This window comes from Scyliorhinus torazame, chromosome 8, assembly GCF_047496885.1.
Source record: "Scyliorhinus torazame isolate Kashiwa2021f chromosome 8, sScyTor2.1, whole genome shotgun sequence".
Classification (NCBI taxonomy): domain Eukaryota; kingdom Metazoa; phylum Chordata; class Chondrichthyes; order Carcharhiniformes; family Scyliorhinidae; genus Scyliorhinus; species Scyliorhinus torazame.
The window spans coordinates 175,213,657-175,226,146 of NC_092714.1; the positions used below are offsets into that span (position 1 = coordinate 175,213,657).

Genomic DNA, 12,490 nt, shown 5'->3' on the forward strand with positions numbered 1-12,490 from the left:
CAAAAATAGAGATTTTATGTCTAATTATAACTGTCCTCTTTGTTGGGATTCTGAGGTACCCTCAATAATGATGCTCAGAGATTAAGCTGTAAAGAAGGCTTTATTAGACTAATAACTATGCTACAGCTATGGACGAGAGCTGACTGCTATACAGACCATGAGGCAGGCCTTTATGTATGGCTCCCAGATGGGCAGAGCCAGAGGCGGAGCCCCCAGGGTTACAAGCCCGGTCTTAAAGGGGACATCACCTTACATGATGATAAGGCAGTAACCGTTCATCACATTCACCCCCTGTTTAAAAAGGAGTCCGGAGGGGGTGAAGTGCCATCATAGGTCCATCCGTCTCGGCGGCCGGATCGTCCTCCTCGATCTCCTCAATTCGGGCGGTGGTGCGGCGGGCACAGACGTCCCGGTTGAGGGCACATCCGGGAGCACAGCGGTCGGAGCTTCGGTCCGGGTCGGGGCAGAGGAACTAGGCAGGGCCGGCGGTAGCGGAGCCGGCGCCGGCGGGGTGTGTAAAGGGGGGGCGCATGGTAGGAGCTCACCAACGGGTGGTAGGGCCGGAAGGGAGTGTGTTGTAGGGGACGACGGGTCCTGCAGGGGAGCGGCGCGGGAAGGGGTGTCTGTGGTGGAGGATCCAGCGGGTGCCAGATCCCGGAGGGAAACCGTATCTTGCCTGCCGTCGGAGTACTCCACGTAGGCGTAACTGGGGTTGGCGTGGAGCAGTCGGACCTTTTCAACTAGGGGGTCCGTTTTATGGCTCCTCGCGTGCCTCCGGAGAAGAACAGGTCCCGGAGCCATCAGCCAAGGTGGAAGCGAGACCCGGAAGTAGACTTCCTGGGGAAGAGAAACAATCGGTCGTGAGGGGTCTCATTCGTGGCCGTGCAGAGGAGTGACCTAATGGAGTGTAGGGCATCGGATAGGACCTCCTGCCAGCGGGTGGTTGGGAGATTTCTCGACCGCGGGGCCAGAAGGACAGCCTTCCACACGGTCGCATTCTCCCTCTCCACCTGCCCGTTTCCCCGTGGGTTATAGCTGGTCGTTCTGCTCGAGTTGATGCCTTTGCTGAGCAGATACTGATGCAGTTCATCGCTCATGAACGATGTACCCCGGTCGCTGTGGATATAAGCAGGGAAACCGAACAGGGTGAAGATGCTGTGCAGTGCCTTAATCACCGTGGCTGAGGTCATGTCGGTGCAGGGAATGGCGAATGGGAAACGGGAGAACTCATCGATCACGGTGAGGAAATAGGCATAACGGTTGGTGGACGGGAGGGGCCCCTTGAAGTCCACGCTCAGTCGCTCAAAGGGGCCCGAGGCCTTCACGAGCCGAACCTTGTCTGGCCGATAGAAGTGCGGTTTGCACTCCGCACAGACCGGGCAGGCCCTGACCATGGCCTTGACCTCCTTGGTTGAGTAAGGTAGGTTGCGGGACTTGATGAAATGGACGAGCCGGGTAACCCCCGGGTGGCAGAGGTCATTGTGGATGGCTTGCAGGCGGTCCTCCTACGCGTTGGCGCATGTGCCGCGGGACAGGGCATCTGGGGGCTCGTTGAGCTCCCCTGGACGATACTTGATATCGTACGAGTAGGTGGAGAGTTCGACCCTCCACCTCAAAATTTTATCGTTTTTTATTTTGCCCCGTTGCGTGTTATCGAACATATAGGCGACCGACCGTTGGTCGGTGACGAGGGTAAACCTCCTACCAGTGAGGTAGTGTCTCCAGCACCGCACAGCCTCCACAATGGCTTGTGCCTCCTTTTCAACTGCAGAGTGTCGAATCTCTGAGGCAGTGAGGGTTCGGGAGAAGAACACTACTGGTCTGCCTCCTTGATTGAGGGTAGCAGCCAGGGCGATGTCTGATGCATCGCTCTCTACCTGGAAAGGGATGGTTTCGTCCACCGCGTGCATGGCGGCCTTGATGATGTCGGCCTTGATGCGGTTGAAGGCCAATTGAGCCTCAGCCGAGAGGGGAAAAGTGGTGGTCATTAGGAGTGGGCGGGCTTTGTCCGCATACCTGGGGACCCACTGGGCGTAATAGGAGAAAAGCCCCAAGCACCGTTTGAGGGCCTTGAGGCTGCGGGGGAGAGGGAGTTCCTTAAGGGGGCGCATGCGGTCGGGGTCGGGACCTAGGACCCCGTCTTCCATGACATAGCCGAGGATGGCCAGCCGGGTGGTGTGGAAAACGCATTTGCCCTCGTTATAGGTCAGGTTAAGGGCTCGGGCGGTCTGGAGGAACTTTTTGAGGTTAGCGTCATGGTCCTGCTGATCATGGCCGCAGATGGTGACATTGTCCAAGTACGGGTATGTAGCCCGCAAACCGTACTGGTCCACCATTTGGTCCATCGCCCTTTGAAAGACGGAGACCCCATTTGTGACACCAAAGGGGACCCTGAGGAAGTGGAAGAGCCAGTCGGCTGCTTCGAAGGCAGTATAGGGGCGGTCTTTTGGTCGGATGGGGAGCTGGTGGTAGGCAGATTTGAGGTCGACCGTGGAAAAGACTCGGTATTGGGCGATCCGATTTACCATTTCCGCGATGCGAGGAAGGGGGTACGCATCAAGCTGCGTGAATCGGTTTATGGTCTGGCTATAATCCACGACCATCCGTTTCTTCTCCCCGGACCGGACTACCACCACTTGCGCTCTCCAAGGGCTGTTACTAGCCTCGATGACCCCCTCTCCCAGTAAACGCTGGACCTCTGACTTGATAAAAGCCATATCTTGGGCACTGTAGCGCCGGCTCCTGGTGGCGACGGGCTTACAGTCGGGAGTGAGGTTAGCGAATAGCGAGGGGGGTGCGACTTTCAGTGTCGCAAGGCAGCACACCGTGAGGGAGGGCAAGGGTCCGCCGAACTTCAGTGTCAGGCTTCGGTGGCTGCACTGGAAATCCAGTCCGAGCAGCAGGAGGGCACAGAGGTGAGGGAGGATATAAAATTTGAAACGGGTGTATTTGGCACCCTGGATCGAGAGATCCGCAATACAGTACCCCGTGATTTGTACCGAGTGGGACCCAGATGCGAGTGCTATGGTTTGGGATGCGGGATGGGTGCGTAGGGAGCAGCACCTTACCGTTTCAGGGTGGATAAAGCTCTCCGTGCTCCCGGAGTCGAAGAGGCATGCAGTGTCGTGCCCGTTGACCTGGACCTGCATCATGGAGTTCAGCAGGTGTTTTGGCCGAGTTTGATCGAGGGTGATCACACCCAGTCGCGGGTAGTCGGAGTCGTAAAATGGCCGCTGCCGTCGGTCGCACGTGTCGGGTCGAGAAGATGGCCGCCGACCAGATGGCCGCTCCCATGATTCGCACGAGGCTGATGACGCGTCAGAAGAGGACGTGTCGGGTCGGTGCGCAGCAGCATTGCGAGCCCTCCGGGCCTGAGAGCCTGATTTTTGGGCCGGCTGTTCTTTGTTTTTCTGGCCCCTGGGTCTGGCCAGGCAGACCCTCGCAAAGTGCCCTTTCTTCCCGCAGTCGCTGCAGATCGCGGAGCGGGCTGGGCAGCGTGGGCGTGGGTGCTGGCCCTGCCCGCAGAAATAGAAAGGTGTGCCCCCATGGTGAGCGGGTCGCAGCGTGGCACAGGCCTGTAATACGGGCGAGTCTGAGGAAGTCCGGGGGGGGCTGGCAGAGTCCGCGGGGTACGTACCCAAGCTATGTCGGGCCACCACCAGCGAGGAGGCGAGCGTTAGCGTCTCCTGGAGGTCTTTTTCCTCGTTTTCGAGCAGCCGCTGTCGGATGTAGGCCGAGCGGATTCCGGACACGAAAGAATCTCTGATGTGCAGGTTCATATGGACTTCCCCTGTCACATCCTGATGGTCACAGTCCCTGGCCAGCGCGGTGAGTTTCTCAACAAACTCGTCGAGCGATTTCCCCCGAGCGCTGCCGGCAGGTAGAGAGCAGATCTTTCACATGCCTCAAACTTCCTCAAAATCAACTTTGGAAGATATAAAAAGTATGTCACGATGTTGTCCAGTCCTTAATGGCAAAATAGAATGTCATGCTATCCGCATCACCATCTTGCTATTGTGCCCTGAAGACAGTCATTGCTGAACAACTTTACTTACACTTCCCCAGCAGAGAGGGCAGTTTAACAAAATGCTCGGCTATTACAATATACTACAGAGCTATTCAGGTCGTAAATAAATGTATAGCTCTGAGATGATGATCAGATGATACATAATTGATCAATGCAAATCTTTTGTTTGCATAGAGGAGCTGAACTGTTTGAAGCTAAGGTTAAAAAAGGTGTCACAGCAAGATTGGAGAAAGAGAGCATATCCATGGAGATGTTGAAAAAACAGTAAGTTGAGTGTATAGATGTGCTGTATGATGTGTGCACACCAAGGGGAAATGTTCAATGCAGTAAACTTCTCTTACTGAAAGACTCAACCCTGAAATCCCAATAGAGCAACTTCATAATGATAACCATAATTGTCCAAAAAGCAAAATCCCAATGTTACTCCCAGTTGATACCTAGTGGAAGCTGTGTTGATGGAATGAAACCAAAAAGGAGAGTTGGCCTCTCTGGCTACTTTCCTGCACATACCACGCAGCGACATGAGTGACCTTGGGGAAAGGTACCTGACAAATATTAGACATTATTGGGTTCCAGGGAGCGTGTAGTGAGTATGCAAATGTTACATTCCTGGGAGTGTGTTCAACTAATTTATTTCTGATAGTTGGGAGGAGGGGCGGTGGTGGGGGAGTTAGTGGGTGGGGGGTAGTTGGGGGGTGGGAGGGAGGTAGTTTGATACATTTAATTGGTTCCTGTGTTCTGGTTTCATTTTGAACGCATATTAGAAAAGGACAAAATGACACAAGAAACAGGACCAGGACAGATCACACGGCCCATCATGCCTGCTCTGCCATTCGATACGACCATGGCTGATCTTGGGCTTAACTCATTTTCCTGCCCACATATCCCAAATTCTCTGGGAGATTAAAAAATCTAACTCCCGCAGCCTTAAATAAATTCAACGATGGAGCATCCATAACCCTCTGGGGTAGGAAATTATAAAGATTCACAAATGTTTGAGTGAAGAAGTGTCTCCTCAACTCAGTTCTAAATGATCAACCCCTTCTCCTGAGACTGTGCCCCTGTGTTTTATATTCCCCAACCAGCAGAAACAATCTCTCAGCATCGACCCTATTGAACCCTCTCAAAATCTTGTAGGTTTCAATGAGATCACCTCTCATTCTTCCAAACTCCAGAGAACATAGTCCCAATTTGCTCAGCCTCTCATTTTAGGACAACCCTCTCAACCCAGGACTAATTTAATGTACCTTCACTGTAACACCGCCAATGCAAATAAATTCTTCCTGAAATGTGAAGACTAAAACTACGCACAGTATTCAGATGTGGTCTCACCAAAACCCTGTACAGCTGCAGCAAGACTTCTTTCTTCCTGTACTCCAATACCCCTTGTAATAAAGGCCAACATTCCATTTCTCTACCTAATTGTTTGTTGCATCTGCAGGCTAACTTTGCTTGTACAAGCACACTCAAATCTCTCTCAGCATCAAAACTCACAAGTTTCTCATCTTTTAAAAAATATTCTGCAGGGGACCACATGATGTGAATGCGGGAGGGGCTGCGTTTTCGCGAGCTCTGGCTCTGTTCATTTTTTAATCCGTCTTTTCATCCTTGTGCACTTTTCTTTTCTGTCTTTTCTTGGTTTACATGGTTTATACTCTGGTTTATACAACAGAATTGTTGGTCGGTGTTTCGGCATGATAGAGCTGAGTTAGAATGTTCAAATCCTCACTCGTTCACGGTGGCTGGAAGGAGTTGAAGTGGAGCCCGGCCTTTAGTACTGTAGTTACTTTTGAGTGGGCTCCCACCCTGACTGTGTGGTGTCCATCGACAGATGATGGCTGCCAACGAAGATGCTGTTCTGGCTGAAATTCTCGTCTCGGAGGTACAGGTCGTCAGGGCCAAAGTCCAAGAGTTGCGGCGTGTTCTTATGGAGGCAATCGAGGAGCTTTGTGCAATAGAAAGAGCACTGTCTCTGATGACAGCCTGCCTCCGTACAGTCATAAGAACATAAGAACATAAGAACTAGGAGCAGGAGTAGGCCATCTGGCCCCTCGAGCCTGCTCCGCCATTTAATGAGAGCATGGCTGATCTTGAGTTCCTTTTGCATATCCTTTTGTCAATGCTGATGGAGTCAGGTGAAAGAGAGGGGGAACTGGAGTGGAGATTTGCTGAACCCGGTTTCCCAGGTGAGGCAATGGAGAAGATGCCAGCTGAGTTCGAGCATTGGGTGCCATGTTTTGGAAATCTTGCTCTGGAGGCTGGGCAAATTAAATTCAATTGAGCACATCTAATCCTGTCTTAGAGGCCTGGGGTCGGTGTGGTGGTCCAACCACTGGTCCTGTGTTGTGATGTTCCTGGTGTCGGTCAGGAGGAGTTGGGGATGGCCGAACCAGTTGAGCCATGTGCCCTGACCAGAGCTTAAGCTGTTGATCACCTGGATGCTGGGGCGATGGCAGGTTGGAAGTAATGGTGTTTCATGTTTCGATTGAAATACTTGGGAGATCCTGAAGAATGTTCGGCGATTCTTATCTTGCCTTATCCTTGATTTTTACTTTCTTCATGCACCAGTGGAAAGGTCTTTATCCTGAGGACTATCTCAAATCTCATATATTATCCTGGACTTTGCTACCTGATAATCATATTGTTGTCTGCAGATGTTGTCAATTTATTTGTTTGCAGGGAAGTGAATAATTCAGGTGTGATGTCTTGCACCGTTGGTTATCCTGGTTTGATGAGTTTGTATCATGTTAAGCCGAATGTTGAATCTGGGATTTGTGCTCAGTCATTTTATCCTAAGTATATGTGGGCCTTATATAGTCTGATGATCCTTGTGGTGGAGGGAGTGGAGTGCCATTTGTTTCCACTCACGTAACCTGTCTATATCTCTTTGTAGCCTCTCTGTGTCCTCCACACAGCTTACCTTTCCATCTAGCTTTGCATCATCAGTAAACCTGGATACATTACTCTCTGTCTCTTCATCTAAGTCATTATTATAGATGGTAAATAGCTGGGGCCCCAGCACTGACCCTTGCGGCACTCCACTACTCACTGCCTGTCCACTTGAAAAAGCCCAATTAATGCCTACTCTCTGTTTCAAATCCATTAGCCAATCCTCTATCCATGCTAATATGGGATTGGATTGGATTGTTTTATTGTCTCGTGTACCAAGATACAGGGACAAATTTTGTTCTGCATGCAGACAGATCATTCCATACGTGAAGAAAACATAGGGCATACATAGGGCATTGGGTGAAGCATACCGAGTATTACTCGGTAGAGAAAAAGTTTGAAGAGATCAGATCAGTCCATAAGAAGGTCATTTAGGAGTCTGGTAACAGCGGGGGATGAAGCTGTTTTTGAATCTGTTAATGCGTGTTCTCAGACTTTTGTATCTCCTACCCGATGGAAGAAGTTGGAAGAGTGAACACCCCGGGTGAGAGGGGTCTTTGATTATGCTGCCCATTTTCCCAAGGCAATGGGAGGTATAGACAGAGTCAATGGATGAGAGGTAGGTTCGCGTGATGGACTGGGCTGTGTTCACCACTCTCCATAGTTTCTTACGGTCTTGAGCCGCGCAGTTGCCATACCAGGCTGTGATGCAGCCAGATAGGATGCTTTCTATGGTGCATCTGTAAAAATAAAAAAGAGACAACGTGGACATGCCAAATTTCCTTTGTTTCCTGGGAAAGTATAGACGCTCTTGTACTTTCTTCATTGTAGCATCGACATGGGTGGACCAGGACAGATTGTTGGTGATGTGCACACTGTTTTTGAAAACTCACCACTATTCTTAGAAGTCCCCCGATACCAAAAAGGGCCGACATTCTAAATGGTGAAACAGGGATTCTCACTCCCTGACTCCGATGCAGGCTTCAGTGGGTGCTATTCAGGTCAAACTGTATTTTCAAGTTATCCCCCGGTATAACCCATACCTTCACCGAAGATTTCATCTACTTACCACTTAGTAGCATTGATCCTGGGTCCCGCATTGCTAAGTAAGTAAAGTAGACTTTGGAATAACCACTACTTCAGGTTAAATTAAGTTATTTTATTATTATATTTTCTCTTTCTTTACAGAAAGGAAAAAGATATTGCTTCTGGACTCTTCTGGTTGGTTGAAGGGACCTTCAGGCCCAACTTGACAATCAATTCTTCTTTTTAAAATCTGGTCTTCTTTAGATGTATTCGCTGGTGAGGTCGATTGCTGTGTCCTATCTTTCCCATGTACCGAGCTGTGAGAGCTGGCTCTGCTAGCTATCTCTGAGCTGACTCTGAGCTGACTCTGCCTCCTCTTTAAATTCTAGTCTTCCTTAGATGTATTAGCTATTTTAGCTCGGCTGCTATGTCTTATCTTTCCCATGACCGAGCTGACTGTAATCTGACTCTAGCTGCTTGTTCCTTCTCTGCTTCTCTCTCTCTCCCTCCAACTAAGTATTCATTTTGACATGACTTCATCTCATAGATCTGATTACATTGTTTCCTTTGTGATGTTCAAAATGCTTTGACTTCAAGGGGTGTTACTTTTAATTACTGTCATTTCTATAGTTTTATTTTCCAATTGTGTCCTCGGCTCATAATTTTGACTTTGATTTTGGCTTTGAATTATGTTTCTCGTAGACTGATAGTCTCCAGTTTTCTTTAATTTACCTAGTATTAGCAAAATTTCACACCTAGAACCTCATCCTTCCCTTTTCCAGATGCTTACTAAGATCGTTACTTTCAATGAAGGTGTGAGCCATTGTTTTTGGCTTCATTCAAAATCCTATTTGTCTTGTTCGCTAAGCCTGCTTGACCAAGGATATCTGCATTTTACAATCCTGCTCTTTGCAGCTGCTGTTAACCCTTTGCGGGATCTTGCCCTGTATCCTCTCATGTTTCTCTCAGACCAGATATTGCCAGACTTCCATGTTTCAAATGACACTTCTTTCCATATTTTCAATAACAACACCTAGGAATTTGAAGCTGTCAACCATCTCCACCTCGGCACCATTGATGCTGACAGGGGTATGTGCGTTCCTTTGCTTCCTGAAGTCAATGACCAGCTCTTTAGTTTTGCTGTCATTTAGGGAGAGATTGTTGATGTTGCACCACTCCATTAGGTTCTCTATCTTCCTCCTGTACTTTGATTCATCTTTGTTCAAGATCCGACCCATTACGGTTGTGTCATCGGCAAACGTGCAGATGGAGTTCGAGCCACATTTTGCCGCACAGTTGTGTGTATATAAGGAGTACAGTAGGGGGCTAAGTATGCAGCCTTGCGGGGCCCCGGTATTGAGGACTATTATGAAGGAGGTGTTGTTGTTTATCCTTACTGATTGTGGTCTATGGGTCAGAAAGTCGAGGATCGAGTTGCAGAGGGAAGAGCCAAGTCCTAGGTTTTGGACTTTGATATGAACTTGGCTGGAATTATGGTGTTGAAGGCGGATATAATACATTACCCTCAACTCCATGAGCCTTTATCTTGCCTTTTGTGTGGCATCTTATCAAATGCCTTTTGGAGATCCAAGTATACTACATCTACTGGTTCCCCTATATCTATCTATTAGTTACATCCTCAAAAATCCCTAATACTCTATGTCTATGTTACTAAATTTGTCAATCAGATTTCCCTTCAGTCAGGCTATGTTGACCTCTTTTAATCATACAATGCTTTTCTCAGTGTATTGTTAATAATAATAGATCCCAGCATTTCCCAATGACTGACTTTTGGCTAAATTAGGATTGTAATTAATTGTCTTCTTGCTCCCTCCCTTCTTAGCATTTGCCAACTCCCAATCTTGTGGGATCAGTCCCAAATCTAAGGACGTTTGGAAAATCAAAACCAGCATGTCCACTATCTCTACAGTTATCTCTTTTAGAACCCCAGAGTGGAGGCCATCGGGTACTGGGGATCTGTCGGATTTTAGTCCTTCAGATTTCTCCAATACCACAGGCGGGATTTTTCACTGAACCCGCCATGTGTGTCACGGCAGCAGAGGTAGCCTGCCATTGGCCATGGCGGGATCTTCTGATTTTGCCAGTGTCAATGGGGTTTCCTACTGAATGCACCCCTTGCCGGTGAGAAACCCACAGCGGAGGTGTGCCGTCGGCTGGACCGGAAGATTCCATCGACATGAATGGCCGGAAAGCTCCGGCCTTTATCTCTGCTGGTATTAATTTCCCTAATTTTGTCACTCTTTTTAGCCCCACAGCTATCATCTAGTTTTGGTATGGAACTTGTGTCTTCTACTGTACAGGAAAAAGAATAAGCTGGAAATGGAGGTGGCTTGATTTATAAAATTATGAAGCGGTTTGATAGATTAGACCAGTGTTTTTCAACTTTTTTTCCCGGGATCCACTTTTGCCAACCGGCTGACCTTTGTGAGAATGGAAAATCCAACCTCGCACATGTAGGTTGTTGTGAAGGGCAATAGCAACAAAATACTTGTTTTACTCAGCATTGGATATTCCTGGGTGATGCTACTCCATGGGCTTTTGCTGTGTTTTTAATGTCGTAGCACAGGTCAGCTCCAGTGGCATAGTCTTTTAATTTGGAGTCAGCTCTAAGTTAATAACAGACCCTGGGGTCTCAACCGCAAACGGAATTTTTTACCGACCACTTCTCTTTCCAAATATGAAAGTTCTCCTTTCATTTGCCAGTACTTTCCTGCCTATAATTGTTGTGACAGCCTGGGCGGGTGTGCAGTCAATTTCAGCCCCACAGGCCCCGGACTCCCAACATAAGTGAATTAACCAATATTGGTATACAGTTTCTAAGATCTTTGGCCCTTGACTACTGCAATGACTTACAGGCACTAGATGTATAAGTGAAACACAACATCTGTTTATTTCTAATAAAAATAGAGATAAGACATGCAATAATTATAATAAAGTAATGGCCAGCTAATCTACTACTCCCCCTTTTACCATCCCACCCTCTATTCAAAGACACACAAGACATGCACACACTGAGAGGGGGCAAAAGTCAAAATATGGAATGGAAGATGATTGCCCTTGCTTTGGATGTTGAAGTTGGTTTTCAGGGGAGGGAATTATTTTCCCTATTTTTTTCTAAGATTTCTCTCTTTTTCCTTTTTCCCTCTCTCTTCCATCCCTTAACGCTAGGATGGAAAGGATCCGGGCTAAACAGAAATACAAGCGATCAGGAACGCCAAAGCCAAAACTTGGTGCTACTTCTCACACGATCTATAGGGTAAAGCTGGAGAATCGAGGAGAGTGTTCAGGTACGTCATGTTTCGTCGGAAGAATATGACAAGATGGATAGTTGACTCTCTCAATGGTCAGGTGGCAAAATCTCCTCGCATAACATGGAAATTACTCTGGCCTGTTGGGAAGAGTAGAACCATTACACCATTCCTTCCCTCCTGCTGGACAATATCTTTTATTAGCGTGTGTGGCATTTACTTTGTGGCCTTAATTCCTTTGAAGAGAAATGTGGGGTGGAATTTTCCCATATTCTTGCAGCGTGTCAGGACTGAAACCTGGCGAATAGCTCTCCAGCCGCACAGTCAAGCTCTTAGTTCACATTCTGAGCCACTCGGGAAAAGAAAATTCAGGTGTTGTGGTTTACATTGTCACTGTGGCGGGGCAGGACGGGACCTGATAGAGCCGGCAAAGAGATTGGGATGCTCTTTGAAAACGGCACCCCGATCAGCACAGAAAATAACCCCCCCCCCCCACAAACATGGGGACCCCCTCCCACAAGCATCGGGGACTCTCCACCCTCCTTGCCTCCCACCACAATCAACATTGGGGCTCTAATCCCCCCCCCCTCCGCCCTCGACACCCTCCACAAGTATCAGCATTCGGGGCTCCCCCCCCCTCCCCAACAAATATAACACCAGCTCCGCCCCAATGGGGCTCCTCAAAGTGTCCATCCTTGGCACTGCCCCTGGCAAAGGTTGGCATGGCCAACCTGTGCCAGGGGAGTATGCCAGGGCATGTGTCTCTCCCCATCTGGGGGCTATACTTACCTTTTGTGCGCCCGAGGGAATCCCCTTAATTGATTCCCATTTTTCCAAACCTGTTGTAAAGCTCGCCAAGAAAATAATATGTTGGCGAGGTTTGAATGTTCAGTGAGAGGGGGATCATGTGGCCGGGGTGTGGGGGACGCTTGGTAGTGAAGTTAAAATGTATGTAAATCAATCAGAGTGAGTCTCTCGCCCTTTGTTGAACCTCATTACATCACCAGCAAGGGGCGTGGAAAATCGGGAAATGAGAACTTGCTGGTGAGAATCTTGTTTCCTGATTCTCGTGTGATTTTGGGCCTGCATCGCCATTCTAGTTGATGGGGGCATGGAATAACCCCCATGGACACCCTGAATTTCCTCTATCCCTACCTGCTGCATTGAGGACTTGCGCCCACTTGCCATTTGTGTGCTTTGCCCCTGATTCTGACCATCAGGGGGTTAGAATCCGTTCAATATTTGGGAACCTGTGCAATATTTGGAGCTGATAGTGTGC

At 48.7% G+C, this 12,490-nt stretch overlaps 1 protein-coding gene across 1 annotated transcript in view; it reads left to right on the forward strand.

Moving 5' to 3' along the window:
• Window positions 1–12,490, forward strand: part of LOC140428896 (piezo-type mechanosensitive ion channel component 2-like) — a 319,011-nt gene that overhangs the window by 200,950 nt on the left and 105,571 nt on the right. The window contains exons 29-30 of the mRNA XM_072515544.1: window positions 4,202–4,291; window positions 11,132–11,250. Of these exons, the coding sequence (XP_072371645.1) occupies window positions 4,202–4,291; window positions 11,132–11,250 (209 nt within the window). The remainder of the gene's footprint in view (window positions 1–4,201; window positions 4,292–11,131; window positions 11,251–12,490) is intronic.